The following is a 26,808-nucleotide window of genomic DNA, read 5'->3' as shown; positions in this document are numbered from 1 at the left end:
GCGAATGAGGCCTCGGGGCAGGAGGTATAATAGATACAGCAGGAGCTTCAGTAGAACTAGAGTAGCCATACATACAGTGATAGTCAGGAGCTGCACTCCTATTAATTCAGCGTTCACTTATCCACTGTGCTAGATATAATATAGATTTATAGGTAGAGCATACATATATATATTATAGATTGTGCTGTATAACACTGTAGACGATTATATAGTTATACCTTCTGCTCCTGTGACGTCATACTGCAGCAGCAAACATGGCAAATGGTGAGTGACGGGGCTGGGGGCGGGGTGACTGGTGGGTGATGTCATCAGGGGTAACGTTTCATCACCTGATTGGATTTATAACCTTATTACTACATCTGAGCCCTGTTCTCATGGCCGGGAAAAACTTTCTACCAAGTTAAAGTTGTGCTGGAAAAGTTTTGGAAAACTTTTTTCTTTGTTGTCATTAGCAGTAAAGGAACATTTATTTCTGGGGAAAAAAAATCGATCTTTATTTTTCTGATCTTTTATGTAGAACAGTCAGAGTATATATATATATATATATATATATATATATATATATATATATATATATATATATATATATACAGTTAGGTCCATATATATTTGGACAAAGACAACATTTTTCTCATTTTGGTTATAGACATTACCACAATGAATTTTAAACAAAACAATTCAGATGCAGTTGAAGTTCAGACTTTCAGCTTTCATTTGAGGGTATCCACATTAAAATTGGATGAAGGGTTTAGGAGTTTCACCTCCTTAACATGTGCCACCCTGTTTTTAAAGGGACCAAAAGTAATTGGACAATTGACTCCAAGGCTATTTCATGGACAGGTGTGGGCAATCTCTTCGTTATGTCATTCTCAATTAAGCAGATAAAAGGCCTGGAGTTGATTTGAGGTGTGGTGCTTGCATTTGGAAGGTTTTGCTTTGAAGTAAACATGCCGTCAAAGGAGCTCTCCCTGCAGGTGAAGCAAGCCATCCTTAAGCTGTGAAAACAGAAAAAACCCATCCGAGAAATTGCTACAATATTAGGAGTGGCAAAATCTACAGTTTGGTACATCCTGAGAAAGAAAGAAAGCACTGGTGATCTCATCAATGCAAAAAGACCTGGGCGCCCACGGAAGACAACAGTGGTGGATGATCGCAGAATAATCTCCATGGTGAAGAGAAACCCCTTCACAACAGCCAACCAAGTGAACAACACTCTCCAGGAGGTAGGCACATCAATATCCAAATCTACCATAAAGAGAAGACTGCATGAAAGTAAATACAGAGGGTTCACTGCACGGTGCAAGCCACTCATAAGCATCAAGAAGAAAAAGGCTAGACTGGACTTTGCTAAAAAACATCTAAAAAAGCCAGCACAGTTCTGGAAGAACATTCTTTGGACAGATGAAACCAAGATCAACCTCTACCAGAATGATGGAAAGAGAAATGTATGGCGAAGGCGTGGTACAGCTCATGATCCAAAGCATACCACATCATCTGTAAAACACGGCGGAGGCAGTGTGAGGGCTTGGGCATGCATGGCTGCCAGTGGCACTGGGTCACTAGTGTTTATTGATGATGTGACACAGGACAGAAACAGCCAAATGAATTCTAAGGTATTCAGAGCCATACTGTGTGCTCAGATCCAGCCAAATGCAGCCAAATGGATTGGTCGTCGTTTCATACTACAGATGGACAATGACCCAAAAAGCAACCCAGGAGTTTATTAAAGCAAAGAAGTGGAATATTCTTAAATGGCCAAGTCAGTCACCTGATCTCAACCCAGTTGAGCATGCATTTCACTTGTTAAAGACTAAACTTCAGACAGAAAGGCCCACAAACAAACAGCAACTGAAAACCACTGCAGTGAAGGCCTGGCAGAGCATCAAAAAGGAAGAAACACAGCGTCTGGTGATGTCCATGAGTTCAAGACTTCAGGCAGTAATTGCCAACAAAGGGTTTTCAAGCAAGTACTAGAAATGAACATTTTATTTACAATTATTTAATCTGTCCAATTACTTTTGGTCCCTTTAAAAACAGGGTGGCACATGTTAAGGAGCTGAAACTTCTAAACCCTTCATCCAATTTTAATGTGGATACCCTCAAATGAAAGCTGAAAGTCTGAACTTCAACTGCATCTGAATTGTTTTGTTTAAAATTCATAAAATTCATTGTGGTAATGTCTATAACCAAAATTAGAAAAATGTTGTCTCTGTCCAAATATATCTGGACCTAACTGTATATATATATATATATATATATATATATATATATATGAAGCGCCCCCACACCGCCGCAGGGCCGAGGGGTACCCGGAGCCGGGCCTCTAGGTCTCAGTCTCGGGGTTGTCACGGTGGCTAGACCCGGTCCGTGGCCCTGTCCGTCAGTGGGGGACGTCCGGTGCAATAAGTGGTGTTATAACGGTGGTGTAGCGGTGCAGTTGTGGGGTGCAGGTCGCGGTAAATAACGAGGACACCAGGTTGCAGTCTCTTTACCTCTTTACTGGAGATCTCTGAGTCCTCAGTCCAGAATATGGTTCACCAGGCTGCGCAAGTCCGGCCGGTCCAATGGCACTTCCAGAGTTCTCCTCTCAGGTGGAAATCAGTGCCTTCCTTCTAGCGCTATGTGTTGTAGTCCTTCCCTGCTGTGCTCACGGAAAGTACCCCACAACGGTTGTGTCTGTTTCTTAACCCCTTAGCGACCTTTGACGCATACGCTGCGTCATGAAAGTCGGTGCCAAAACGACCTATGACGCAGCGTATGCGTCATGGAATGATCGCGCTCCTGCAGATCGGGTGAAAGGGTTAACTCCTATTTTACCCGATCTGCAGGGAGAGGGGGAGTGGTACTTCAGCCCAGGGGGGGTGGCTTCACCCCCCCGTGGCTACGATCGCTCTGATTGGCTGTTGAAAGTGAAACTGCCAATCAGAGCGATTTGTAATATTTCACCCAAAAAAACGGTGAAATATTACAATCCAGCCATGGCCGATGCTGCAATATCATCGGCCATGGCTGGAAAACCTAATCTGCCCCCACCCCACCCCACCGATCGCCCCCCCAGTGCTCCGGTGCGCGGTCCGCCCCCCTAATTCGTTCTGTCCGCTCCTCCGTCCTCCTGTCCGCTCCCCCCGTGCTCCGGTGCCCCCTCCCTGTGCTCCGGTCCCCCCCCCCTGTGCTCCGGTCCCCCCCCCCCCGTGATCCGATCACCCCCCCCTTCATACTTACCGGGCCTCCCGATGTCCGTCCGGCTTCTCCATGGGCGCCGCCATCTTCCAATATGGCGGCGCATGCGCACTGCGCCCGCAGAGTCTGCCGGCTGGCAGATTCATTTCAGAAGTATTTTGATCACTGCGATATAGCCTATCGCAGTGATCAAAATGAGAAAAAAGTAAATGACCCCCCTTTATCACCCCCATAGGGACAATAATAAAAATAAATAAAATATTTTTTTTTTTTTCTGCTAGGGTTAGGGTTAGAACTAGGGTTAGAATTAGGGTTAGAATTAGGGGTAGGGTTAGGGTTAGGGGTAGGGTTAGGGCATGTGCACACAGTGCGGATTTGGCTGCGAATCCGCAGCGGATTGCCGCGGATCCGCAGCGGATCGGCCGTGGATCGGCCGCGGATCCGCAGCGGATCCGCAGCGGATTGGCCACGGATCCGCAGCGGATTGGCCGCTGCGAATTCGTAGCAGTTTTCCATCAGGTTTACAGTACCATGTACACCTATGGAAAACCAAATCCGCTGTGCCCATGGTGCGGAAAATACCGTGCGGAAACGCTGTGTATTTTCCGCAGCATGTCAATTTTGTGCGGATTCCGCAGCGTTTTACACCTGTTCCTCAATAGGAATCCGCAGGTGAAATCCGCACAAAAAAACACTGGAAATCCGCTGTAAATCCGTAGGTAAAACGCAGTGCCTTTTACCTGCGGATTTTTCAAAAATGGTGCGGAAAAATCTCACACGAATCCGCAAAGTGGGCACATAGCCTTAGGGTTAGGGTTGGAATTAGAGTTAGGGTACCGTCTCACAGTGGCACTTTGATCGCTACGACGGTACGATCTGTGACGTTCCAGGGATATCCATACGATATCGCTGTGTCTGACACGCAGCAGCGATCAGGGACCCTGCTGAGAATCGTACGTCGTAGCAGATCGTTTGGAACTTTCTTTCGTCGCTGGATCTCCCGCTGTCATCGCTGGATCGTTGTGTGTGACAGCTATCCAGCGATGCGTTCACTTGTAACCAGGGTAAACATCGGGTTACTAAGCGCAGGGCCGCGCTTAGTAACTCGATGTTTACCGTGGTTACCAGCGTAAAAGTAAAAAAAAACAAAAAACGTACATACTCACATTTCGGTGTCCTTCAGGTCCCTTGCCGTCTGCTTCCCGCTCTGACTGTCTGCCGGCCGGAAAGTGAGAGCACAGCACAGCAGTGACGTCACCGCTGCGCTCTGCTCTCACTGTACGGCGGCACTCAGTCAGAGCGGGAAGCAGACGGCAAGGGACCTGAAGGACACCAAAATGTGAGTATGTACGTTTTTTTTTTTTACTTTTACGCTGGTAACCACGGTAAACATCGGGTTACTAAGCGCGGCCCTGCGCTTAGTAACCCGATGTTTACCCTGGTTACCCGGGACCTTGGCATCGTTGGTCGCTGGAGAGCGGTCTGTGTGACAGCTCCCCAGCGACCACACAATGACTTTCCAACGATCACGGCCAGGTCGTATCGCTGGTCGTGATCGTTGGTAAATCGTTATGTGAGACGGTACCCTTAGGGTTGGAATTAGGGCTAGGGTTGGAAATAGGGTTAAGACTAGGCTTGTGGTTATGGTTAAGGATAGGGTTAGGGTTGTGTTGGGGTTACAGTTGTGGGTAGGGTTGGGATTAGGGTTAGGATTAGGGTTGGATTTAGGGTTACGGGTGTGTTGGGGTTAGGGTTGTGGTTAGGGGTGTGTTGGGCTTAGGGTTGTGATTAGGGTTATGGCTACAGTTGGGATTAGGATTAGGGGTGTGTTGGGGTTAGTGTTGAAGTTAGAATTGAGGGGTTTCCACTGTTTAGGCACATCAGGGGTCTCCAAACGCAACATGGCGCCACCAATGATTCCAGCCAATCTTGCGTTCAAAAAGTCAAATGGTGCGCCCTCCCTTCCAAGCCCCGACGTGCGCCCAAACAGTGGTTTACCCCCACATATGGGATACCAGCGTACTCAGGACAAACTGGGCAACAACTATTGGGGTCCAATTTCTCCTGTTACCCTTGCAAAAATAAAAAAATACTTGCTAAAACATAATTTTGAGGAAAGAACAATTATTTTTTATTTTCACGTCTCTACGTTATAAACTTATGTGAAACACTTGGGGGTTGAAAGTGCTCACCACACATCTAGATAAGATCCTTTTGGGGTCTAGTTTCCAAAATGGGGTCACTTGTGGGGTGTTTCTACTGTTTAGGGACATCAGGGGCTCTGCAAATGCAACGTGACGCCCGCAGACCATTCCATCAAAGTCTGCATTTCAAATGTCACTACTTCCCTTCCGAGCCCTGACGTGCGCCCAAACAGTGGTTTACCCCCACATATGGGGTACCAGCGTACTCACAACAAACTGGGCAACAAATATTGTGGTCCAATTTCTCCTGTTACCCTTGTGAAAATAAACAATTGCTTGCTAAAACATCTTTTTTGAGGAAAGAAAAATGATTTTTTATTTTCACGGCTCTGCGTTGTAAACTTCTGTGAAGCACTTGGGGGTTGAACGTGCTCACCACACATCTAGATAAGTTCCTTGGGGGGTCTAGTTTCCAAAATGGGGTCACTTGTGGGGGGTTTCTACTGTTTAGGCACATCAGGGGCTCTGCAAACATAACATGATTCCCGCAGACCATTCCATCAAAGTCTGCATTCCAAATCATCACTACTTCCCTTCCGAGCCCCGCCATGTGCCCAAACAGTGGTTTACCCCCACATATGGGGTATCAGCGTACTCAGGAGAAACTGGACAACAACTTTTCGGGTCAAATTTTTCCTGTTACCTTTGGGAAAATTAAAAAATTCTGGGCTAAAAAAATATTTTTGAGGAAAGAAAACACATTTTTTATTTTCACGTCTCTGCGTTATAAACTTCTGTGAAGCACTTGGGGGTTCAAAGTGCTCACCACACATCTAGATAAGTTCCATTGGGGGTCTAGTTTCCAAAGTGGTGTCAATTGTGGGGAGTTCCTACTGTTTAGGCACATCAGGGGCTCTGCAAACGCAACGTGACGCCCGCAGAGCATTCCATTAAAGTCTGCATTTCAAAACGTCACTACTTCCCTTCCGCTCCCCGACGTGTGCCAAAACAGTGGTTTACCCCCACATATGGGGTATCAGCGTACTCAGGAGAAACTGCACAACAACTTTTGGGGTCCAATTTCTCCTGTTACCCTTGGGAAAATAAAAAATTGTGGGTTAAAAAATCATTTTTGAGGAAAGAAAAATAATTTTATATTTTCATGGCTCTGCGTTATAAACTTCTGTGAAGCACTTGAGGGTTCAAAGTGCTCACCACACATCTAGATTAGTTCCTTAGGAGGTCTAGTTTCCAAAATGGGGTCACTTGTGTGGGAGCTCCAATGTTTAGGCACACAGGGGCTCTCCAAACGCGACATGGTGTCCGCTAATGATTGGAGCTAATTTTCCATTCAAAAAGCCAAATGGCGTGCCTTCCCTTCCGAGCCCTGCCGTGCGCCCAAACAGTGGTTTACCCCCACATATGGGGTATCATCGTACTCAGGACAAACTGGACAACAACATTTGGGGTCCAATTTCTCCTATTATCCTTGGGAAAATAAAAAACTCCGGGCTAAAAATCATTTTTGAGGAAAGAAAAATATTTTTTTATTTTCATGGCTCTGCGTTATAAACTTCTGTGAAGCACCTGGGGGTTTTAAGTGCTCACTATAAATCTAGATTAGTTCCTTGGGGGGTCTAGTTTCCAAAATGGGGTCACTTGTAGGGGAGCTCTAATGTTTAGGCACACAGGGGCTCTCCGAACGCAACATGGTGTCCACTAACGATTGGAGCTAATTTTCCATTGAAAAAGTCAAATGGCGCGCCTTCCCTTCCAAGCCTTGCCGTGCACCCAAACAGTGGTTTACCCCCACATATGAGGTATCGGCGTACTCAGGAGAAATTGCCCAACAAATTTTAGGATCCATTTTATCCTGTTGCCTGTGTGAAAATGAAAAAATTGAGGCTAAAAAAATTTGTTTGTGAAAAAAAAGTACTTTTTCATTTTTTACGGATCAATTTGTGAAGCACCTGAGAGTTTAAAGTGCTCACTATGCATCTAGATAAGTTCCTTGGGGGGTCTAGTTTCCAAAATGGGGTCACATGTGGGGGAGCTTCAATGTTTAGGCACACAGGGTCTCTCCAAACGCGACATGGTGTCCGCTAACGATGGAGATAATTTTTCATTCAAAAAGTCAAATGGCGCGCCTTCCCTTCCGAGCCTTGCCGTGCACCCAAACAATGGTTTACCCCCACATATGAGGTATCGGCGTACTCAGGAGAAATTGCCCAACAAATTTTAGGATCCATTTTATCCTGTTGCCCGTGTGAAAATGAAAAAATTGAGGCAAAAAAAATTTTTTGTGAAAAAAAAAGTACTTTTTCATTTTTACGGATCAATTTGTGAAGCACCTGGGGGATTAAAGTGCTCACTATGCATCTAGATAAGTTCCTTGGGGCGTCTAGTTTCCAAAATGGGGTCACTTGTGGGGGAGCTCCAATGTTTAGGCACACGGGGGCTCTCCAAACGCGACATGGTGTCCGCTAAAGATTGGAGCCAATTTTTCATTGAAAAAGTCAAATGGCACTCCTTCGCTTCCGAGCCCTGCCGTGCCCACAAACAGTGGTTTACCCCCACATATGAGGTATCAACGTACTCAGGACAAATTGGACAACAACTTTTGTGTTCCAGTTTCTCCTTTTACCCTTGGGAAAATAAAAAAATTGTTGCTAAAAGATCATTTTTGTGACTAAAAAGTTAAATGTTCACTTTTTCCTTCCATGTTGCTTCTGCTGTTGTGAAACACCTGAAGGGTTAATAAACTTCTTGAATGTGGTTTTGAGCACCTTGAGGGGTGCAGTTTTTAGAATGGTGTCACTTTTGGGTATTTTCAGCCATATAGAACCCTCAAACTGACTTCAAATGTGAGGTGGTCCCTAAAAAAAATGGTTTTGTAAATTTTGTTGTAAAAATGAGAAATCACTGGTCAAATTTTAACCCTTATAACTTCCTAGCAAAAAAAAAATTTCTTTCCAAAATTGTGCTGATGTAAAGTAGACATGTGGGAAATGTTATTTATTAACTATTTTGTGTCACATAACTCTCTGGTTTAACAGAATAAAAATTCAAAATGTGAAAATTGCAAAATTTTCAAAATTTTCGCCAAATTTCCATTTTTTTCACAAATAAACTCAGAAATTATCGACCTAAATTTACCACTAACATGAAGCCCAATATGTCACGAAAAAACAATCTCAGAACCGCAAGGATCCGTTGAAGCGTTCCTGAGTTATTACCTCATAAAGGGACACTGGTCAGAATTGCAAAAAACGGCAAGGTCATTAAGGCCAAAATAGGCTGGGTCATGAAGGGGTTAAGTTCCCTCACAACTCGATTAATTGATGTTCTTCTCTTATTCCACCCCTCCCTGTTATTCAGGTTGGAGCGGCACCCGTTTGTCGGGTAGGCCTGGAGTTCTTCCGGGACCCTAGCGACGCCCCTCTCCCGCAATTGCCTCCCAAGACTTCATAGGTGATATGTGGTAGACAGCCCGCCTGAGACTGACTGTCCTGCCGCTGTTTGGAGTATGGCTTGAAGCTGTATTCTATTCCACTCCCTCGGCGTTCCGGCCACCGGTAATGCGCCTCAGTAAGGTGCTGCCTCTTTCAACAAAACCCCTACTGGTATTTCTCCTTTCTCTTGATCTCGTTTCTCACTCAGCACAATCTATCTCGCTTCTAGTCCTTTCCTGAGTCCCGCCGCTTCCAGGAGCTGGCGCGGACCCGTTACGTTCTTTCCAATGCCAAGCCTCTGCCAGGATCCCACCCCTGGCAGAGACCCTACTGTCTCTTCCTCCACAACACCCTCTGCCACTAGGTGTTGCTTCGTTCAATCCAGTCAGCGTTCTGTCTAACTTCCTGCCTGACCCCCAGTTTACCCACTATGGTGGGGAGTGGCCTAATGAATAGCACCCTTAGCTCCCCCCGGAGGCCCAGCTGTGAAACATATTGGTGTCTGTGATACCTGATTGGAGAAACTCCTTCAGTTCCATCGAACGTACCATGGCTCCCCTTAGTGGCGGAGCCACAGTACTGCAACGACCAGGACTCTGGGGCGCTGCATATATATATATATATATATATATATATATATATATATATACAGTCATGGCCAAAAGTATTCACACCCCTGCAATTCTGTCAGATAATACTCAGTTTCTTCCTGAAAATGATTGCAAACACAATTCTTTGGTATTATTATCTTCATTTAATTTGTCTTAAATGAAAAAACACAAATTGGAATGAAGCAAAAGGCAAAACATTGATCATTTCACACAAAACTCCAAAAATGGGCCAGACAAAAGTATTGGCACCCTCAGTCTAATACTTGGTTGCACAACCCTTAGCCAAAATAACTGCGACCAACCGCTTCCGGTAACCATCAATGAGTTTCTTACAATGCTCTGCTGGAATTTTAGACCATTCCTCTTTGGCAAACTGCTCCAGGTCCCTGATATTTGAAGGGTGCGTTCTCCAAACTGCCATTTTTAGATCTCTCCACAGGTGTTCTATGGCATACAGTGCTTTCTCTCAAACCATTTTCTAGTGCTTTTTGAAGTGTGTTTTGGGTCATTGTCCTGCTGGAAGACCCATGACCTCTGAGGGAGACCCAGCTTTCTCACACTGGGCCCTACATTATGCTGCAAAATTTGTTGGTAGTCTTCAGACTTCATAATGCCATGCACACGGTCAAGCAGTCCAGTGCCAGAGACAGCAAAGCAACCCCAAAACATCAGGGAACCTCCGCCATCTTTGACTGTAGGGACCGTGTTCTTTTCTTTGAATGCCTCTTTTTTTTCTCCTGTAAACTCTATGTTGATGCCTTTGCCCAAAAAGCTCTACTTTTGTCTCATCTGACCAGAGAACATTCTTCCAAAACGTTTTAGGCTTTTTCAGGTAAGTTTTGGCAAACTCCAACCTGGCTTTTTTATTTCTCGGGGTAAGAAGTGGGGTCTTCCTGGGTCTTATACCATACAGTCCCTTTTCGTTCAGACGCCGACGGATAGTACGGGTTGACACTGTTGTACCCTCGGACTGCAGGGCAGCTTGAACTTGTTTGGATGTTAGTCGAGGTTCTTTATCCAACATCCGCACAATCTTGCATTGAAATCTCTTGTCAATTTTTCTTTTCCGTCCACATCTAGGGAGGTTAGCCACAGTGCCATGGGCTTTAAACTTCTTGATGACACTGTGCACGGTAGACACAGGAACATTCAGGTCTTTGGAGATGGACGTGTAGCCTTGAGATTGCTCCTGCTTCCTCACAATTTGGTTTCTCAAAGTCCTCAGACAGTTCTTTGGTCTTCTTTCTTTTCTCCATGCTCAATGTGGTACACACAAGGACACAGGACAGAGGTTAAGTCAACTTTAATCCATGTCAACTGGCTGCAAGTGTGATTTAGTTATTGCCAACACCTGTTAGGTGCCACAGGTAAGTTACAGGTGCTGTTAATTACACAAATTAGAGAAACATCACATGATTTTTCGAACAGCGCCAATACTTTTGTCCACCCCCTTTTTTATGTTTGGTGTGGAATTATATCCAATTTGGCTTTAGAACAATTCTTTTTGTGTTTTTTCATTTAAGACAAATTAAATGAAGATAATAATACCAAAGAATTTGTGTTTGCAATCATTTTCAGGAAGAAACTGAGTATTATCTGACAAAATTGCAGGGGTGTGAATACTTTTGGCCATGACTGTATATATATATATTAGTGTTATGAGAATGTCTGTGATTGATGCCCATTCTCCAGTTCAAGGAGTTCATTAAAGTATTTTTTTTGTGGTTTTAGAGCTTTATATACCATTCAATGTGGTGTATACATAGTTTGAATGGTTTTGAACTACAAGTCCCAGCATTCCTTGCAAGGGCATATGGGAATTTGTCCAGTAGGTTGCAAACATCTGATGTGCATACAGGTTTTATAATGCGTTCTTGTCACGTTACCCTACAGCTGGTGCCAGGTTGGGTCCTGGCAGCGCCACCTGAGGTCTGTGGGGGGGGGGGGGGGGGTCAGAGCCCCCATTTTCTGATGGCAAAGAAACTAACAGAAGTCCTTGGTGTGCAGTCTCTGGTTGTCTCAGGCTGGTATCTTACGCTCTCCTGAGTTCCTGGAATGTTGGCAGGAGGCCGAGCAGCTGGGGCTCACTTTCCCGGCAGCTTTGTTCTGACCACTGATCCATCCTACAGGTCTATATTGTGCTGAGCTTAATATGAAGGGGCACATTTTACACGTGTCCGCCTCTGCTGTGGGGTCCTGAGACCTTGAAATGTAGGAAAATATTGTAAACAACTTTAGGGCAGAGGTTCATCCAGAATTTAATTGTTGTAAGGAGATCACTGGCTAGTATCATTTATTTTGACATTTTCACTCCCTATTAAGTATAGGGGTCTTAGGGCATCTGATATTGATGACCTAATTATAGGATAAGTTATCAACAGGGGCATAACGACCACAGTCGCAAAGGTCGCAACCGGGCCCTTTGCGGGGGCCCAGCAATGTCTTCAATCAGGATGGGTGGTATATATACCAGGATGGGGGATATACACTGCTCAAAAAAATAAAGGGAACACTAAATTCCCACATCCTAGATATCACTGAATGAAATATTCCAGTTGTAAATCTTTATTCATTACATAGTGGAATGTGTTGAGAACAATAAAACCTAAACATGATCAACGTAAATCACAACTAATATCCCGTGGAGGTCTGGAGTTGGAATAATGCTCAAAATCAAAGTGGAAAATGAAGTTACAGGCTGATCCAACTTCAGTGGAAATGCCTCAAGACAAGGAAATGATGCTCAGTAGTGTGTGTGGCCTCCACGTACCTGTATGATCTCCCTACAATGCCTGGGCATGCTCCTGATGAGGCGGCGGATGGTCTCCTGAGATATCTCCTCCCAGACCTGGACTAAAGCATCCGCCAACTCCTGGACAGTCTGTGGTGCAACGTGACGTTGGTGGATGGAGCGAGACATGATGTCCCAGATGTGTTCAATCGGATTGAGGTCTGGGGAACGGGCGGGCCAGTCCATAGCCTTCATCTTGCAGGAACTGCTGACACACTCCAGCCACATGAGGTCTGGCATTGTCCTGCATTAAGAGGAACCCAGGGCCAACCGCACCAACATATGGTCTCACAAGGGGTCTGAGGATCTCATCTCGGTACCTAATGGCAGTCAGGCTACCTCTGGTGAGTACATGGAGGGCTGTGCGGCCCTCCAAAGAAATGCCACCCCACACCATTACTGACCCACTGCCAAAACGGTCATCCTGAAGGATGTTGCAGGCAGCAGATCGCTCTCCACGGCGTCTCCAGACTCTGCCACGTCTGTCACATGTGCTCAGTGTGAACCTGCTTTCATCTGTGAAGAGCACAGGGCGCCAGTGGCGAATTTGCCAATCCTGGTGTTCTGGCAAATGGCAAGCATCCTGCATTGTATTGGGCTGTGAGCAGAACCCCCATCTGTGGACGTCGGGCACTCAGACCATCCTTATGGAGTCGGTTTCTAACTGTATGTGCAGACACATGCACATTTGTGGCCTGCTGGAGGTCATTTTGCAGGGTTCTGGCAGTGCTCCTCCTGTTCCTCCTTGCACAAAGGCTGAGGTAGCGGTCCTGCTGCTGGGTTGTTGCCCTCCTACGGCCCCTCCACGTCTTCTGGTGTACTGGCCTGTCTCCTGGTAGCACCTCCAGCCTCTGGACACTATGCTGACAGACACAGCAAACCTTCTTGCCACAGCTTTCTTGATACGCCATCCTGGATGAGCTGCACTACCTGAGCCACTTGTGTGGGTTATAGAGTCCGTCTCATGCTACCACGAGTGTGAAAGCACAACCAACATTCAAAAGTGACCAAAACATCAGCCAGAAAGCATTGATACTGAGATGTGGTCTGTGGTCCCCACCTGCAGAACCACTCCTATATTGAGTGTGTCTTGATAATTGCCAATAATTTCCATCTTTTGTCTATTCCATTGGCACAACAGCATGTGAATTTAATTGTCAATCAGTGTTGTCTGCTAAGTGCACAGTTTGATTTCACAGAAGTTTGATTTACTTGGAGTTATATTCTGTTGTTTAAGTGTTTATTTTTTTGTGCAGTGTACATACCAGGATGGGAGATATACATACCAGGATGGGGGCTATACATACCTGGACGGGGGCTGTACATACCAGGATGGAGGCTAAACATACCAGGATGGGGGACATACATACCAGGATGGGGGATATATGTACCAGGATGGGGCCAGGAAGGGGAACATATATACCAGAATGGAGGACATATATATAACAGGATGGGGTATATATATATATATATATATATATATATATATATATATATATATATATATATATATATATATATATATCAGGAGGAAGGAGATATATACCAGGATAGACGACATAAATATATACCAGGATGAGGGGCACCCCCTGGTCCAAATCTTGAACCGGGGCCTATAGGACTCTATTGACATCACTGGTCATCAATATCAGTTCGGTGAGTGTCTGACACTGGATACCCTTTTGACTAGACTCGGCTGAGGTGCAGTTTTCAGCATTGGCCACCCCACATTGAATGGCGCTGTGCAGTGCCGATCTGTTCAGCATACCCATTTAGCAGCCATCGGCGCTCATAACAGTGAATCCTGGTGGATATAGATGGCATATTTTATTATCATAAGCCTAGGGAAACCCTTTCATGTCTAAAGGTCCCCATACACATAAGATGAAAAATTGTCTGAAGTTTGGGTAATGGGGCATTGGGCTCTAGTCATTTAGGTAAATTTTAAGAGGAAATCTGTCCCTTTAACATTTTAACATTTTTTTTTTCTTTTTTCCTTGCAGAGGTGAGACAAACAATGACTCAGTTTTGGGAAGAGCATTCCCGGGATGCTACAGTAGAAGAGATGATGCTCGACTCAAGTGCTGCACTCTTATCGCAAGAGGAGAAGCCGGAGATCATCTCGCTGCTGCCGTGCTTAGATGGATTGAATGTTCTGGAGCTCGGGGCTGGGATAGGGTAAGAGGAGGAATCTGTTCTTTGGTGTACGACGAGTCAATCTCTGCCTTTGCAAAATCTGCCCGATCATTAGATTTCTAATGTATAGAATAAAAATGGTTGGACTACTGTTGATGTCCTCTGCTGAATATTGCCTTTTGCAGGATCAGATTGCACAAGTGAACACAAACCCTTAAAGGGGGTTTCCAGTTTACAAAGTTTTTTTTTTACCTCTACATTGGATAGTTGATAATTTTTAGATTAGTGTGAATCCCACTTCTTGGTCCCCCATTGATTGTCAGAACCATGGACTTATATCTATGTTTTTTTCTTGGATCACGACCATGGCAGGATGAGTTGACTGGACAGACCAGTCTCATGTGCTCCCTTTTGGCCAGTTTAATACAGCCTCTTATTTTTCTTATGCATGAAAAACGATCCAATTTTATTCAGTGTGTCAGATGCGTTTTTGGTCAGGGTGTCAAGTTTTTACAATCCTTTTTGCATCCGTTTTTCACGTATAAAAAATTGCATCTTCTCCTATCCATTAAACAGTAAAATAAAACAGCGCATAGATGACATCTGTTTGCTATAATTTTTTTTCACAGAGCCATTGACTTGCATTGGGTCTAAAAATTATCACCAATCCAGTGCAGAAGTAAGGTTTTTTGGAGACTGAACAACCCTTGTAGAAGGAATGTTTAATCAGAAAATGACCTATTGTTTAAATCAGGTTTTTTGTGTTAAATGTATTTTTTAGTCATTTTTGGCAGTGTTTTTTTTCTATATCACAATATGTTTTAAAAAATAATAAATATAAATCTTGCAATTTTCACAATGGCAACTAGGGGTTTTTAGACTCTATAACGTCCTGTTGTTTCAGGAAATGCATATGTACATTAGCTGCAATGAACAGACTCTGACCTTATTGAAGCGCCCCATGAGCATGTTCCAATGTCATTGTGAAGGGAAGAGGAGTTGTGAAAGCGCCTATCATTGTGATTGACGAATCCTGTGTTATCTGCTGTCCGTAGACAAGTTATCTGTCATTGTACCTGTCTCTGATGATAAGGAGCCTTCTGAAAACTCTTCCTGAAAGAACAGGAAGTAGGAGTCTAAAAAAGCCCCAGTGGTCAATATGAAAATTGGAAGATTGCTAATTTTGTTTATTAATAAAGTTCATAATATGAAGGAAAGAAAAAACATTGTCAATTTTGAAAAAAAAAATTAGGTCATTTTGTGAAGATACATTCTTCTTAAGGGACTTACATTTTCTCTTATTAATCTTTTTTATTCAAACCAAACATTTTCTCCAGTCGTTATACAGGACACTTGGCCAAGTTGGCAAGCAATGTGACCGCGGTGGACTTCATGCAGAACTTTATCGACAAGAATCGTGAAGACAACGGTTACCGTGGGAACATTACCTTTCTACAAGCTGATGTCACTCTTCTGGACTTTCCTAACAACATGTGAGTTGTGACGTCAGATCAATACGACACCATGATGGACGTCCAAGGAACGTTCAGATTTTCATGCCGCCCTTCTTCTCCTCAGTTTCGACTTCGTCTTCTCAAACTGGCTCTTCATGTACCTGACGGATGAAGAGTTGGTGGTCTTGATTGAGAAGATGTTGGGATGGCTCAGACCGGGTGGCTATCTCTTCTTTAGAGAGTCCTGCTTTTTTCAGTCAGGTGAGTACAGAGCATTAGAGTCAGAGCGAGGACCCGGCCCATCGGCTGCGTTAGTAATCTGTGGCCGCCGGATGGGAGATCTGAGAACCGCCTCCTTGACTCCATCAGTGACTCTTTCTTTGATTAGCCGGCCTGGGGTGATGTCATCATTGTGGTATGACGCACATGTGACATTGCGCAAGGCCAGCTAATCAAAACAAGAGCCATGGATGCCGTCAGTAAGGAAGCGGTTCTCAGGGATGCCTTCCCTCTCCAACAGCTTACAGACATGGTCGATAGACCGGGTCCCATGCATCGTTTCACACAGACTCTAACAGTCATACAGTATATTAGATGATTTTATCATTGGCGACTTGATTGCCCATCCGAATTCCCACATGACACAACTTGAAGTTTCTAGTCCACTGATCTAAAATGTGTAAAAAGAGAGGAATAAGGCCGGCGTCACACTCAGCGTATGAAAATACGGTCCGTATTTTACGGCCGTAATACGCAGAAATGTTCCCAAAATAGTGATCCGTATGTCATCCATAGGCAGGGTGTGGCAGCGTATTTTGCGCATGGCATCCTCCGTATGTAATCCGTATGGCATCCGTACTGCGATATTTTCTTGCAGGCTTGCAAAACCGACATCTAATGGATTTATGGGCTCAAATGTTCGGTAAAACATATATACAGTATATATATATATATATATATATATATATATATATATATATCATTGAGACATATATATATATATATATCTATATTTATTTCAGCACGATATAGCAGAAAAGCCGGTAATTCAATTGCCGGCTTTTCATTTCTCCTTCACAAACCCCACAGGATATGAGACATGGTTTACATACAGTAAACCATCTCATATCCCTTTTTTTTTTTGCATATTCCACACTACTAATGTTAGTAGTGTGTATGTGCAAAATTTGGGCGCTGTAGCTTGTAAAATAAAGGATTAAATCGCGGACAAAATTGGCGTGGGCTCCCACGCAATTTTCTCCGCCAGAGTGGTAAAACCAGTGACTTAGGGCAGATATTAATAGCCTAGAGAGGGTCCATGGTTATTGGCCCCCCCTGGCTAAAAACATCTGCCCCCAGCCACCCCAGAAAAGGCACATCTGGAAGATGCGCCTATTCTGGAACTTGGCCACTCTCTTCCCACTCCCGTGTAGTGGTGGGATGTGGGGTAATGAAGGGTTAATGTCACCTTGCTATTGTAAGGTGACATTAAGCCAGATTAATAATGGAGAGGCGTCAATTCTGACACCTATCCATTATTAATACAATAGTACAAAATGGTTAAGAAAACACACATTATTACAAAGTCCTTTAATCAAATAAAGACACAGGGTGTTGTAATATTTTATTAGACTCTTAATCCACCTGAAGACCCTTGTCACCTGAAACAAAGTTAAAAAAAACCCAACAATATTCCATACCTTCCGTCGTTCTGTCCCACTAAGTCTTCCTCGGTCTGGGACTCCATGCAAGATCTCACCTCATGGAGTAAGGATGATTCCTAGAAAGGTCAGAAATCATCCCAGAACTACATGGGAAGACCTGGTCAATGACCTGAAGAGATCTGGGACCATAGTGTCAAACATTACTGTTAGTAACACACTATGCCATCATGTATTAAAACTCTGCAGGACACACAAGGTTCCACTTCTCCCGCCAGAACATGTCCAGACCCAATTGAAGTTCGCCAATGACCGTCTGGATGATCCAGAGGAGGCATAGGAGAAGGTCATGTGGTCAGATGAGACCAAAATAGAACTTTTTGGTGTCAACTTCACTCTCCGTGTTTGGAGGAAGAAGGATGAGTACAACCCCAAGGACACCGTCCCAACTGTGAAGCATGGTGGGTGAAACATCATACTTTGAGGGTGTTTTTCTGCAGAAGGGGAAAGGACGAATGCGCCGTATTAAAGGGAGGATGGATGGGGTCATGTATGGAGAAATTCTGTCCAACAACCTCTGTCCCTCAGTAAGAGCGTTGAAGATGGGTCGTTGGTGGGTCATCCAGCATGACAATGACCCAAAACACACAGCCAGGGCCACTAAGGAGTGGCTCCATAAGAAGCATTTCAAGGTCCTGGAGTGGCCTAGCCAGCCTCCAGACCTGAACCCAATAGAAATTTTTTGGCGGGAGCTGAAACTCAATGTTGACCAGCAACAACCCCGATACCTGAAAGATCTGGAGAAGATCTGTATGGAGGAGTGGGCCAAAATCCCTGCTGCAGTGTGTGCAAACTTGGTCAAGGACTGCAGGAAACGTTTGACCTCTGTAATTGCAAACAAAGGTTTCTGGACCAAATATTAAGTTCTGATTTTCTATTGTATCAAATGCTTATTTCATGCAATAAAATGAAAAAGAATTATGTAAAAATCATACAATGTGATTTTCTGGTTTTTTTTCAAGTGTACATACGATAAAAATTACAGACCTCTTAGTAGGTGGGAATTTTTCCCACGCTCGAGTTCATATGAGGACATCCAGCAGAGGGCGCATCACCGCGACTCAAGGTAACTACAGGACATTCCCCTGCATTCCATTCATTCACCAAGTTTTACAGACAGGAGCGACTGCATTAACAGAGCTCCTGGGTGTAAAATGATTTAACCCCTTCAGATGGATTTACATCATGGGACGTGACCTGAACGACGGAAGGTATGGGATATTGTTGTTTTTTTATTGTTCCTTTTTTACAGAACGAGGGTCTTCAGGTGGATTAAGAGTATAGTAAAATATTAAAACACCCTGTGTCTTTATTTCATTAAAGTACTTTGTAATAATGTGTGTGTTTTATTAACCATTTCATACTATTGGATTAATAATGGTTAGGTGTCATAATTGACGCCTCTCCATTATTAATCTGGCTTAATTTCACCTTACAATAGCAAGGTGACATTAACCCTTCATTACCCCATATCCCACTGCTACACGGGGGTGGGAAGAGAGTGGCCAAGTGCCAGAATAGGCGCATCTTCCAGATGTGCCTTTTCTGGGTTGGCTGGGGGCAGATGTTTTTAGCCAGGGGGGGCCAATAACCATGGACCCTCTCTAGGCTATTAATATCTGCCCTCAGTCACTGGCTTTACCACTCTGGCGGAGAAAATTGCGCGGGAGCCCACTCCAATTTTTTCAGAGATTTAACCCTTTAATAGCTAGAGGGCCCAAATTTTGCACATACACACTACTAACATTAGTAATGTGGAATATGCAAAAATAAAGGGATATGAGATGGTTTACTGTATGTAAACCATGTCTCATATCATGTTGGGTTTGGGAAGGAGATAGCAAAAGCCGGCAATTGAATTGCCGGTTTTTATGATATCTAGCGCTGTATGAAATATAAATATATATATATATATATATATATATATATATATATATATATATGTGTATCACTGATATATATATATATACCTATTCTATGTGTAGACATTTATTCTACCTATTCTATTCTGTCAGTGTGATTTTACTGTACACCGCACTGAATTGCCGGCTTTTCTCTATAACACCGGTGCGTATTTCACGCAAGACACACTGCTGGTCCATGTGTAATTTTTTTTTTCTCGCCCCCATAGACTTTCATTGGCGATTTTTTTTGCGCAATACGGTGACAAACGCAGCATGCTGCGATTTTCTACGGCCGTACAAGACCGTATAATACGGATCAGTAAAATACGGCAGATAGGAGCTGGGCCATAGAGAATCATTGTACCGTATGCAATCCGTATTTTCTGCACCTCTCATACGTCCGTAAAACTCGCTAGTGTGACGCCGGCCTTACAGCCAGGATCTGCCGCTAACAATCGCAGGTAGAGCGGTGCTCCGCCCACGACTATTAACCTGTTGAATGCCGTTGTCAGTCTCTGATAGCGGCATTTAACATGCTCAGATGTGCATGCGTGTCATTCCCTCCGCCCTTGTTGTGTCCGTGATGTGATCGCGGTTCGCCGGACGGTTTTGTCATGACAGCCCCCTGGGGGGTCTGCTGATGAACTCTGTGCCCGTCATTATTGACCTCCTTTGAAACCTTGCCTGTGGCTGGACTTCAAAGGAGACCATGATTTCTGCTTTATACAGCGATTGGACGATTGCATCTTCAAGTCCATGGTTACGACCACTGACATCGTGACAGTTAGTTAGCTGTGTCTAGTGGTCGTAACCATGGATACCTAAGGTCCTGCAATGCCTGCACATGAAGAAAGAGACAGAGCGAATCAGAAAAACTATACGACATTTACTAATTTTATTATTATAACATCTACTACATGTTGGGATAGGATCCTGGAGATGGGAATACCCCTTGAAAAGAATCAGAGTCTGTGCACACACTGCGTTTTTTGATGCTTTTTTTTGTGCAGACATTAATGGATAATATTCTTTGCTTTCAGGGGACTGTGAACGGACATTTAACCCTACGGTGTACCGTACTCCCGCTCAGTATAATCACCTCCTCACATCTGTCACCTCAAAGTCTGGAGACAACGGTTTTGAGATTGTAATGTCCAAGTCTGTGCAGACCTATATAAAGGTGAGACGGCAGCATCTACTTATATTTCTTGCTATTGTGGTCACACAGCCAATAGTATCTGTCCATGTACAAAGTGCCACGTGTCGTAGCGCTTTACAAATAGACAGCACATGGGGTAAAATGGATGGGCCGTGAGAATTTAAAGGCGTTATACTCATCACCATAAGGGTAAGTTCACACCAGACGTTTTTTAAGTGTTTTTTTTTTCTGCAGCAAATCCTGATCTCCTGGCAGGAAAGAAGCTGTTTTTTTTTGAGTTTTTTTTTGCGGTGCTTTTGGCATGCTAGATTTGTCTCTCGTGCATGCCGATATAGTTTAGTGTTGAAAAAAAAAGTCCTGTTCTATAGAATCGAATTTTGGCACAAAAAACGCAGCAAAACCTGATACCTGCGTTTCTTCACCGACCATTCATTTCAGTTGGTGAAAAACGCTGAAAAAAACGTTGAAAGAAGTGACATGCTCCATTGTCCAAAAAAATATGCAATGCACAAAATACGGATGACAAAAAAACAGTGTGTGCATGAGGTTTCTGAAATCTGGTAGGCTTTGCTGGTACTGTGAAACACAGCTGAAAATTTGCATACAAAAAAAGCATAAAAATCACTGCAAAGACACCTAGTGTGAACTTAGCCTAAATGTGTAAAATTGCAAAAGTTCTTGTAAAAATAACAACTTTGCAATTTACTTGTCATTAAAAATCCTCTTGGTTTTCGGAGAAAATAGAACATTTTAATGTTATTATGTACAGCTTTCTGCTTACTTTACCAGCCTCCTCTGCAGTGGTGGCCAGTCTCCTAGGTGCTCAGTGCTAACCAGCTCTTTCCAATAGAGCTTGTAAGTGCTGCTCTGATCATGGCCAGATTGCTGCAGATTTGGCTCTGTTTGCAGCATGGAGGAGCGCACAGTTCGGACCAGCGGTGCAACAACACAAACTGTCAATCAATCAGGAGTGCATTGTTCTCCGGAAAGCAGGAGACCAGGATGTAGTGTGCTTTTGATTGAGAATGTGGGACAAACCTTTTAAAGGAGATCTGTCACCGGACTTTACAATACAGACTGCATAATATACTGAAAAAGATATCTTAGACCTGATGAGGCTGGTGTACCTACTTTGAATTTCCACATCAAATTGGTTGTGTAATTTTGATCTTAGAAGGGGCATTTTATGTGATTAGGTAGAATGTTGATTTTAGTTTTCAGCATGAAAAGTTTCAAAAATGACTATAAAGAAATTCTAAGCTGGGTTTTCAAAGTAAGTACACCAGCCCCATTGGGCGTAAGAGATCTATTTAATAACGTCTTGCAATTTGGTGATAGAAGTCCTTTAATCAGCTAATATATATGATCACAAACTATCTCCTATAAAGCATGCATTGCTACAGACTTTGGGACCCCACCTATTCTCCGGATGGGACGGCGGTCCATTGATTGTAACCCAGAAATTGTACATTAATCTTTTATGCTGTGATTAGGTGATTAATGTATTTAGTTGGAGAACCAATTTTAAAGGGAAACTGACAGCTGCAAAAAACAAACAAACATTGCTAGCTGGACACGAGAGGCGGATTTTATATCAATACTTCTTTTTTATTTGCGGATTTCATCATTTACATTTAATTAAATTTGTAGCACATCTGCCACAAAATTCACATGTAAAGTGTAGATGTTGCTGCAGATTTCACCGTGAAATTTATTATTATTATTATTATTATTATTATTATTATTTATTTATATAGCACCATTGATTCCATGGTGCTGTACATGAGAATGGGTTACATACAAATTACAGATATCACTTACAGTAAACTAACAATGACAGACTGGTACAGAGGGACGAGGACCCTGCCCTTGCGGGCTTACATTCTACAGGATGGTGGGGATGGAGACAATAGGGTGAGGGTTGCAGGAGCTCCGGTGTTGGTGAGGCGGTAGCCCCGGTAGTGATGAGGAGGCAGCGGGGTCAGTGCAGGCTGTAGGCTTTCCTGAAGAGGTGGGTTTTCAGGTTGGCGGTTGCAGTAGCTCCGATGGTGTTGAGGTGGCCGTGTGGTCATTACAGGTTGTCTTTGAAGAGATGGGTTTTCAGGTTCCGTCTGAAGGATCCGAATGTGGTTGATAGTTGGACGTGTTGGGGCAAAGAATTCCAGAGGATGGAGGATATTCGGGAGAAGTCTTGGAGGCAGTTGGGTGAGGAGCGAATAAGTGTGGAGGAGAGAAGGAGGTCTTGGGAGGACCGGAGATTAGGTGAGGGAAGATATCGGGAGATTAGTTCAGAGACATATGGAGGAGACAGGTTAGGGATGGCTTTAATTTGAGGCCAGATCCACAATAAACTGTTTCTGTCTGGAGTGAATCTATTTCACTTTTCCATGTGTTTTTTTTCTTTTTTTTATGCATTTACTTACTATACTCATATCTTGTATCACTGCCATCATACGAATTCTCTTCTACGTTGTGTATTATCTATGCTCTACAGATTAAGAAGAACCAGAACCAAGTCTGCTGGATGCTGCAGAAAGTCCCACGAGACGCCGATGGGCACCAGGGTTATACGACGTTTCAGCAGTTCCTTGATAACCAGCAGTATTCTCGGAGAGGAATACTCCGATATGAGAAGATATTCGGGGACGGCTTTGTGAGCACTGGAGGACTGGAAACCACCAAGGTAAGGCCAGTGCAGAAGAAGAATATTAGGGGCTTGGGTGATACTGTCCCTAAGATGCAGGAAATCATCTGTTTTCTTCACTTGCAGGAGTTTATTGCCATGCTTAATCTGGTCCCTGGGCAGCGGGTCATTGATGTAGGCTGTGGCATCGGCGGAGGAGACTTCTATATGGCCAAGGTAGAGCCACATCGTTACATTCATTCATGTGCCCTTTATACATCCATGTCATCATCATTCTTTGGCAGTATTTTGCCACCCTTTCTGTTGTCTTCTTATCTTCATTATTTTATGTCTCTTATCGGCCTCCTCTTGCTTTTATTGTTTCTTGATTTTAATAATTTTTTATGTTTTATTGCCTAGTTTTGTACCTCAATAAAACATTTTATTGTTTATATACATTTATTTGATTTGTGCTAATTTTGGAGTAAAACTTCTAAACATAGCCAACGTTTTGGATACTTTTATGTTTTTTGAAGGTTTTTATTTATTTATTTATTTTACTCTCGACAGACGTATGGAGTTGACATCCTCGGGATGGACCTGTCGTCTAACATGGTGGAGATTGTCATGGAGAGAGCTATCATGGAGAAGACTCCAAAGGTGAGTCATGAGACTGATTCCGTTGGGTTGGATAGGTTGGAGAATATCAGCGCCTGGAAGATGATGCAACTTGATATCCGTAATCTGATTATTATTAAGATGTATAAATGCCTCTTCTCATTCCCACAGGTGCAGTTTGAAATAGGAGATGCTACAAGAAGGATCTTCACCGACGCGTCATTTGACGTGGTGTACAGCCGGGACACCATCCTGCACATCAACGACAAGGAAGCACTTTTCAGTAAATTTTTTGTAAGAGCCAATAAAAACTTGAGTGACTTTGAAATGCAGATTTACAATCTCCTGTTTGTCGCCTTTGGTGCTTTAGACCCCTTGTTTGTCCTAAAACCTGTTATTGGGGAATCAAAGGAAGCTCACTGCAGAAACTTCAATCATTCCTTTCCAGCTGTTATATATTATTATCAGATCTGATAATTGGGGAATTGCTATTGCAATTTTCTTTCCCTTACCCCAAAAGTCAATCTATATTCTTTAAAGAGTAAGGGTACTGTCACACAGTGCAATTTTGATCGCTACGACGGCACGATCCGTGACGTCGCAGCGTCGTATGATTATCGCTCCAGCGTCGTAGACTGCGGTCACACTTTGCAATCACGGCGCTGGGGCGATGCCGAAGTCCCCGGGTAACCAGGGTAAACATCGGGTTACTAAGCGCAGGGCCGCGCTTAGTAACCCGATGTTTACCCTGGTTACCAGCGTAAACGTAAAAAAAACAAACAGTACATACTTACATTCCGGTGTCTGTCCCCCAGCGTTCTGCTTCTCTCCACTGTGTAAGCACCATAGCCGGAAAGCAGAGCGGTGACGTCAGACGTCACCGCTGTGCTCGCTTTCCGGCCGGCAGGCGCTCACAGTGCAGAGAAGCTGAGACGCTGGAGGACAGACGCCGGAATGTGAGTATGTACTGTTTGTTTTTTTTACGTTTACGCTGGTAACCAGGGTAAACATCGGGTTACTAAGCGCGGCCCTGCGCTTAGTTACCCGATGTTTACCTTGGTTACAAGCGAACACATCGCTGGATCGCTGTCACACACAACGATCCAGCGATGTCAGCGGGTGATCAAGCGACGAAAGAAAGTTCCAAACGATCTGCTACGACGTAGGATTCTCAGCAGGGTCCCTGATCGCTGCTGCGTGTCAGACACTGCGATATCGTAACGATATCGCTAGAACGTCACGAATCGTACCGTCGTAGCAATCAAAATTGCACTGTGTGACAGTACCCTAAGTAACTAAACTTTAATTTTTTTAAATAATTTGGTCCAGTATGGAAAGTTAGGAATCTTTCCAAAACACTTTGTTAGGGGATTTGACTTCATTCCTCTAAAAAAATATTGCATGTTATTGGCCTACAAACCCGGATTTTCCCCAGTCTATTTGCCTGCCTTCGGCTGCATCGATATTATAACATACGCATTTGGAGTACAGATGCTGGCAGTGATGGCTCAGCTCCTGCAGCTGCACAAATGCTGAGCTGACCAATCACTGCCATCATCTGTACCCCAAATATCATTGCATTTAAAGGCAAATAGACTGGGGAAAAGTTAGGGGGTGAGAGCCACTTACATGCAATTTTTGTTTACAGGAATTATGAAAAATCCCCCTAATAAAATGATTTCCAAATTTTCATAACTTTCCACTATGGACAAAAGTATTAAAATAAATGAAAAATACTCAATAAGAATTGTAGATGTTACTTTTCCATTATTGTGATTTTTTTTTCTTATAGTCTTGGCTGAAACCCGGAGGGAAGCTCTTAATCACAGATTACTGCTGCGGTGATCGGCCTTGGTCTCCAGTGTTTGAGGAGTATGTGAAGCAGAGAGGATATATTCTGTACACACCCAAGGAGTATGGCCAGGTAAGTCAGATGGTTGTGGGTACATCTGTTACAGAATATAGTAGCTCTGGGGACCCAACTTCACCTGCGGGAAGTTTTACCATCTTAGCTGCCTTAACATCAACCCACAGGACCCCTTTAAGCAGCATCGGTCCCCACTGACGAACATAAACTTTATGCACCAAACACCTTTAAAGACTTTGCCTTTAACATGGGTGGCCAGGGCCACGGACCGGGTCGCCGCCACCGTGACATCCCCCTTAAGTACCGGACCCGGTACTGAGTACCCCACGGCTCTGGTGGGCGTTCCAGTAACATCATCATTTAGCACAGCACTGAATTTCGATAAAGTTTAAAAAAAGGTTATGAATTTCTTATAAAAAAAAAAAAGAAAACTATACAAGTTTGGTATGAAGACCACAAACCAACCCCCCCCCCTCCAAAAAAAAAAAAAAAAAAACGATGGTGAGTTTCTTTTTATTCCACTACATATTGGATTTTGTTTCCTGTTTTTCGATAAATTAAATGGAGAAAATGATGGTTTCATTCAAAACTATATAAATCCTCCTCTGTCAAAAAAGGCCTTCACATGTATCTACTTTTTTTTGACAGAGGAGGATTTATATAGTTTTGAATGAAACCATCATTTTCTCCATATATTTATTGAAAAACAGGAAAACAAAAATCCAAATGTAGCGGAATAAAAAGAAATTCACCATCGTTTTTGGGGGGTTTAGTTTATGGTGTTCATACCAAACTTGTATAGTTTTCTTTATTACAATAAATTCATAGCTTTTTTAAAAAACTTTATTAAGATTAATAACTTTAAAAACAATTTTTGGTTTGTGTCGCCATTTTCTGAAATGTGAAACTTTTTTCTATTGAAGGAGTTGGATGAGGGCTTTTTTTTTCCATGACGAGCTTCTGATTTTATCTATACTATTTTGATCACTTTTTATTACGTTTCTTGGAGTCGCGCAAAGACCAAAAATGGCAAATTTGAAGTTTAATTTTTTTGTCTTTACAGTGTTTACCATAAGGGTAAATTAATATTTTCAAGGATCAAACTTTTACAGACTGGATGATAACAAACATGTTTTATTTCTCTTAAC

The 26,808-nt window shown here is 43.4% G+C and overlaps 1 protein-coding gene across 1 annotated transcript; it reads left to right on the top strand.

Moving 5' to 3' along the window:
- On the top strand, window positions 1-26,746 carry LOC143808957 (uncharacterized). Its single transcript, XM_077292133.1, has 11 exons — window positions 1-264; window positions 14,182-14,356; window positions 15,652-15,807; window positions 15,893-16,029; window positions 20,434-20,573; window positions 23,047-23,235; window positions 23,323-23,412; window positions 23,746-23,835; window positions 23,965-24,087; window positions 25,586-25,757; window positions 26,724-26,746. The coding sequence occupies exons 1-11, from the start codon at window positions 255-257 to the stop codon at window positions 26,744-26,746; spliced, it is 1,305 nt and encodes a 434-aa protein (XP_077148248.1). The 5' UTR covers window positions 1-254.
- The last annotated feature ends 62 nt before the right edge of the window (window positions 26,747-26,808 follow it).

Source organism: Ranitomeya variabilis, chromosome 2 (assembly GCF_051348905.1).
Source record: "Ranitomeya variabilis isolate aRanVar5 chromosome 2, aRanVar5.hap1, whole genome shotgun sequence".
Lineage (NCBI taxonomy): Eukaryota > Metazoa > Chordata > Amphibia > Anura > Dendrobatidae > Ranitomeya > Ranitomeya variabilis.
This window is presented reverse-complemented; position numbering and strand designations above follow the sequence as displayed.

Bases quoted from the DNA above. Each gene is read 5' to 3' on its own strand.
- LOC143808957 (XM_077292133.1), top strand. The intron at 14,357-15,651 runs GTAAGAGGAGGA...CATTTTCTCCAG, and splicing joins GAGCTCGGGGCTGGGATAGG to TCGTTATACAGGACACTTGG. The intron at 16,030-20,433 runs GTGAGTACAGAG...CTTTGCTTTCAG, and splicing joins GTCCTGCTTTTTTCAGTCAG to GGGACTGTGAACGGACATTT.